Genomic DNA, 6,284 nt, shown 5'->3' on the forward strand with positions numbered 1-6,284 from the left:
CACAAGGTAGTTCCCTTCCAGACCAATCATCCATGCTCATAGCTTTTGGGTGTGCTGGAAGCAGATTGCACGTGTTCCCCCTGCTCCATGCTCCTGGCTTGACCCAGAGGGCAAGAAGAAATAATGGTGACGACACCCAATAGGACTGGGGTGCTCATGCCCTTCCATTGCTAAACCCCAGTTACTGCCCCTTTCTCTTCCCTCTGCCCCTTAGTTTCCTTTTGCTGTGGTCCTGAGATTTGGGGTTGGTTTTTGCTGGTGGGTTTTTTTTTTCCATCCTGATGAGGGCACCACTGCAGACCATGATGTGCCTGGGGTTGTGGGCAGCGGCCCTGCTCTGCTTGTTTTCCCCTGGCACCGTGCGAGGTGACTGCTGGCTGATTGAGGGGGACAAAGGTTACGTGTGGCTGGCCATCTGCAGCCAGAACCAGCCCCCGTACGAGACCATCCCCCAGCATATCAACAGCACGGTGCACGACTTGCGTCTGAACGAGAATAAGCTCAAAGTGGTGCTGTACTCCTCCCTCAACCGCTTCGGCAACCTGACTGATTTGAACCTGACCAAGAATGAGATCTCCTATATCGAGGACGGGGCTTTCATGGGCCAGTCAAACCTCCAGGTCTTACAGCTGGGCTACAACAAACTCACCAACCTGACAGAGGGCATGTTGCGGGGCATGGCCCGTCTCCAGTTCCTCTTTGTGCAGCACAACCTAATTGAGCTGGTCACCCCTACTGCCTTCTCTGAGTGCCCCAGCTTGATTAGCATTGACCTGTCATCTAACCGTCTCAGCCGCCTGGAGGGGAACACTTTCACCAGCTTGAGCAATCTGATGGTGTGCGAGCTGGCTGGCAACCCCTTCAACTGCGACTGTAGCCTCTACAGCTTTCTTAACTGGCTGGCGCTCTTCAACAACGTCACCAAGAACTATGACCGGCTCCAGTGTGAGACTCCGCGGGAGTTCGCTGGGTACCCGCTCCTGGTACCTCGGCCTCACCACAACCGCAATGCCATCACCATCTTCCAGTCCATGTGCAGAGGTGGCACCATCCCTTCCCTCTCCAGGGTCAACCCTACCCCTTACACCCCTGACTCCCAGCGAGACCTGGACGAGGGCTCCGCCATCAGCCCTGGGGACTTCCTCTCAGTCAAGCCTCCAGCCTCCTCCACCACTGACTCCTCCTTCAGTCCCAGCATCAAGCTCCACGATGTCACCATTACCTCTGCCATCCTGATGGTAACCATCCCCATGCCCTACAGTAAGATGTACGTGCTGGTCCAATACAACAACAGCTACGTTTCTGACATAGCAACACTGAAGAGCAAGAAGGAATATGTCACTGTCAACAAGTTGAAGGCCCACACTGATTATACTTTCTGCGTTGCCTCCATCCGCAACAACAGGCGCTACAACCACACTTGCCTGACCTTTGCAACCCGGAGCAAAGGCAGGGAGGACCCTATTTCCAGTACTTCCACCACCACACACTATATCATGACCACCCTGGGTTGCCTCTTCGGGATGGTCATTGTCCTGGGAGTGGTGTACTACTGCCTGCGGAAGCGGAGGATGCAGGAGGAGAAACAGAAGTCCCTCAATGTCAAAAAGACCATTCTGGAAATGCGTTACGGATCAGATATTGATACCAGTACCATGGTCCATCCTTCCCAGAAGCTGGGTGAGCCACCAGTCATCCCTGTCTCACGGATGTCCTCCATCCCTTCCATGATTGGGGAGAAGTTGCCCCCATCAAAGTCAATGGAGGCTGGGATGGAGACTCCTAAAGTCACCACCAAAGGTAACTACATTGAGGTGCGGACTGGTGGTGGGGATGGGCTGGAGCGAACCCAGCGGGATGAGGACCTGAGGGAACTTGACAATGGGCAAGGCTCAGCTGCTGAGATCTCTACTATAGCCAAGGAGGTAGACAAGGTCAACCAGATCATCAACAACTGCATCGATGCCCTCAAGCTGGACACAGCGTCTTTCCTGGGTGGTGGGACTGGTGTTGACTCAGACATGGCCTTTGAGTGCCAGTCCATCCCAGCCAGTTCCTCGGGTGGGCTAGAGCGGCCCAGCTTTCTTTCCCCACCCTACAAGGAAAGCTCCCACCACCCTTTGCAGCGCCAGCTCAGTGCTGATGCTGCCGTGGCCAGAAAGACCTGCAGTGTCTCCTCTAGTGGCTCCATCAAAAGCGCCAAGGTCTTCAGCTTGGATGTGCCTGACCACCCACCACTCAGCAAGTCTGACTCCAAATACATTGAGAAGGGCAGCCCACTCAACAGCCCTTTGGATCGTCTTCCCTTGGTGTCCCCGGGCGCCATCCACCACTTGGAGGTCAAGCCTTCTTACCATTGCAGTGAGCACCGTCACTCCTTCCCGGCCCTGTATTATGAGGAAAGTGCTGACACCTTGAGCCAGCGGGTGTCATTCCTCAAGCCACTCTCCCGGTCCAAGCGAGACTCCACGTACTCCCAGCTCTCCCCCAGACACTACTTCTCGGGCTACTCCTCCAGCCCTGAGTACTCATCAGAGAGCACCCATAAGATCTGGGAGCGATTCCGGCCTTACAAGAAGCACCACAGGGAGGAGGTTTACATGGCGGCTGGGCATGCCCTGCGGAAGAAAGTTCAGTTTGCCAAGGACGAGGATCTGCATGACATCCTGGATTACTGGAAAGGAGTCTCTGCTCAGCAGAAGCTGTGACTCTCCCTCGCTCTTTCCAAGGAAACAATACAAAACAAGACCCCCCCCCCCCAACAACCAGAAAAAAAATATGCCACTTGACTGTGAAAAATAAACCAACAACAAAATACTCCCGACAAATACAAAACTGACAAAATCGTTTCTTAAAGTTTACAACAACAACAGAAAGCTCTCACACACACAGACACACACACACAGACACACACACACAGACACACACACACGCCGAATTGTCTCTACTGTGTTATGGGGACCATTGTTCTGCCTGCAGATGGTTGGGAGGAGCATCCTGCTCTGACACTGTGGTAACAACACTGGAGTGTGTGGGGGTGGGAATGGCCCGGGAGAGGGTGGCAGTGGTGGCAGGGGAAGGGCAGGGATGGACACTCACTGGGCATGAAACTCAGCTGTGAACTATTGCTCTTTCTGTCCCTGTCGAGGGCTGATTTTTCTTTTGGGTGGGAGGGGAGGGGTTTGGTTTAGAAAGTTTCTCTGCCCACCTGATACACCTGCTTTTCCAAATCTTCCATCACTAATTTTTCCCTCATTTCCTTTGGCAGTGGAGGCTTTTCTCTCTCCCATCCCCTTCCAATATAGGTGGGATCTGTTGGAAGAAGTTCTCTGGCTTCTTTTCCTTTGCCTTTCCCTGCTCTTCTCTGTTAAGGCTCCCTAGGCTTTCACTTTCTGTCTAGATACTTCGCAAACCTCCACCCTCCTCAGAGGAAGGAAAGGAGGTGTGAAGGACCAAGGGAGGTAGGACCTGCCATACAACAGGCTCTGTGCCCTTGCTGCTCTTCCTCCTTTCCTTCTCCCGCCATGTTGTTGCTGATGAACACCAGCAATTCTGGAGCGATGGCCGTTCTTCAGGTCTGCTCAGAGCCAGTTTTCTGCCAGTTGGTGGGGGGGTATGAATGTGCTCTTTGGCATGGCAAGCCAGGTCCTCAAGGAGTGGTGGAGGAGAAGGCAGGAAGGTCTGGTCTCTCAGAGGTGTCAAGGGTTCCCATCTCTCCACAAGTGTCATAGGCCAGAGGTCCTCCCCACCATACACACCTATGCTCAGGCTGCCCTTGTGCAGTAGGTTTGATACTCTCTGTTCATGTCTCCCTTACTCTGAGGAAGGGACCTGGAGGGGAGCTCAGCAGAACAAGTTCTACATGAAGCTTCCGCAGCTCTTCCCAACTGACTTGCACCATGGGGTGTGGGATGGGTGGGTGTGTGTGAGAAGAGCGTCACCCAACTTCATCACTTGCAGGTGGATGCGAAGAATAGGATTTCAGTTGCTCACCTCACTGGGCTGACAGAAAAGCCATGAAGTGGCTTCCTCTTGAATAGGCCATGGACATTCTGGCATGGATAGGAGGCAGCCTAGGGTGAAGGCAGAAGCACAGGAAATAAAAGGGATGTGAGAATGGGGCCTGGGAGTAGTCCAAGAGGGATGGCTCCAGAAGTTCCCTTCGTGTGTGCTGGGCTGGAAGAGGATACCAGCCTCTGGATGGCAGCGTTCCTTTGAATACTTAGAGGCCCTCATGAGAGTCACAGCAACATATCACCTCCTAAATCCTCCACCTCCTCATAGCTACCTGTGACAAACTCTTCTTAGGGATCCTTTAACGTCTTGGCAAAAACCCGGTTTCACTTGCTAGGTCCCAACCTCTGTCCCTTGGATAGAAGATCTGCCACAGAGTTGGGAATGAGCCTACTGCTGAATGAGCTACTTTGTCCCATTTCTGAGCAGCCCAACGAAGCACAATCTTGGCACCATCTCCCCCAAAGTTTTCTTGTCAGGCGGGGGTGCTGCCCGCTGCCTGCGTCTCTATGCGGCACAGTGGGCTTCCTCTCCATGAGCTGCACACCCCAATTCTTGACAATCGCTCACCTCTATCAGGATGAGGGTGAGGGCCTGTGTTGTGTTGGCCTTTCCTAAGTGGCTATTTCCTTTTTGAGGCGCTCCCCAGAAGCCCCATTGGTTTTGGGGGGCCCTGGGAAAAGGATGAGGGTGTGGGAGCTTCTCTGGGAGGTATTTACATGCTGCCTGCGGAGAACCTGCCCATTATCTGTCAGGTAGTAGCACTGCCAGCTGTGAGAGCTGGTTTCTGTGCCACAGGTGACATGAATTCATCTTCTGTAAGTGAGGAGCAGCAGTACCAGAGCCTGGTGTGCGAAAACCAGAGCGGGGTTCCCCAAGATCTGTACCTGTGAAGATCCGTGGGGTTCCTTCCTTGTAGGGATGCTGATGGTAACAATCCTAAGCCATGTCCTGATCCCATCGCTTCAGCCTCCTTCAGCCTGCTTCCCCACAGTCCAAGCATCAGTTTGCCTTGAGTCCAGAGGTGTTCATGGGACTGACTCCACACTGTAAGAGCCAGTCCAACCCAGAGGAAAGGGTGTGTGTGCACACGTGTGTGTATGTATGTATGTGTAGGAGGATGAAGGGAAGTCACATCGCTGCTGCCAGGCATCCCTCTATGTTGGGACGATGCAGCAAATCAAGACAGGTAAATGCTGTGAGAGGTACTTAGGCACAGCAGAGACATCTCCAGCTACCACATGGAGCAGGCCCAGCGGTCTTCCAGCGTGGCGACCATCCAAGCAGGAAAGACTAATGGCTGGGGCACAGAACTGGACGGGAAAAGGGAGATGACAGGCACGGGGGGATGGAGTCCTGTTCCTCTCCCCACCTCTTCCCTCCCTGTGCTTCTCTGCTGTATGGTCTTGTAATCAGTTCCACTCAGTCTATACTTTTGGGGGGAGTGTTAACCTCTAATGGTTTCTGCTCCCTCGCCCCATCACCCCGACGAGGCAGTAAAGAAAGGTCAGGGATAGAGCTATCATCAGGCCCTTCTTTTGCCTGTGGTGGGGGTCAGGCTGGGTAGGAGGACAAGCCATTTCTCTCTCAACTGTAGCCCCCCACTCCAAACCAGTGGGTGAAGTTTGCACAAGATGGACTGTTCTGTGGGAGGAAGAGGGCAAGGAAGGGGAACAAAGTGTCTCACCTTCCTTCCTCCTCCCTTCTTCCTTGTCCTGCTCCCTCCCCAGGGATGAGGGCTCGCAAAGTGACGCCAGCCCTGTTGGAGGAAAGCAGATTTAACGTTCTACTTGCATGACGATTTTACTGTATTTTTCTGAGCAAACACCTGTTGTGTATGTGCCAGTTTGTTGGAATTTAACCTCCTCTCCCAAAGTCTCTCCCGTCCTCGTCCCTGTTTTCCCTGCTCCTTTCATTCATCCCTGATGTGATTTTTTGAGAGACTCCTACCAGTTTGGGAGGGAGCACACCCCAAAGAGAACCCACCCCAATCAGCCCCATGAAAAACATTCCTTCTTCTTTCCAGTGTCCCTCTCCCCTTTCCCCAAATGTGGTCTCTTGGCTGCTTTCCAGGGTCGTGTGCGTGAAGGGGGGATGTGTTATATATCAAAGGCCTGCTCTTTCTAGTGGTCATCATTTCTCCTAATTACCTAGAAACAGGAGTGAGGCCCATCAAGATAGATCTCGTAAGAGAAATGGTCACTACCATCCCCATGCCCTAGTTGCTCTTTCCTCATACCTACAAGCAAGGCTATTCTTGGGGGAACAAG

At 53.2% G+C, this 6,284-nt stretch overlaps 1 protein-coding gene across 1 annotated transcript; it reads left to right on the forward strand.

The window, feature by feature from the left end:
* Window positions 1-281: 281 nt before the first annotated feature.
* ELFN2 (extracellular leucine rich repeat and fibronectin type III domain containing 2) lies at window positions 282-2,802 on the forward strand. The gene has a single exon (XM_075050999.1). It carries the CDS (start codon window positions 282-284, stop codon window positions 2,706-2,708), a length of 2,427 nt encoding a protein of 808 aa, XP_074907100.1. The 3' UTR covers window positions 2,709-2,802.
* The last annotated feature ends 3,482 nt before the right edge of the window (window positions 2,803-6,284 follow it).

The sequence above is a fragment of the Buteo buteo genome, chromosome 19, assembly GCF_964188355.1.
Source record: "Buteo buteo chromosome 19, bButBut1.hap1.1, whole genome shotgun sequence".
Taxonomy (NCBI): Eukaryota; Metazoa; Chordata; class Aves; order Accipitriformes; family Accipitridae; genus Buteo; species Buteo buteo.

Excerpts from the sequence above, each read along its gene's own strand:
- ELFN2 (XM_075050999.1), top strand. The coding sequence starts at position 282 with ATGAGGGCACCACTGCAGACCATGATGTGCCTGGGGTTGTGGGCAGCG.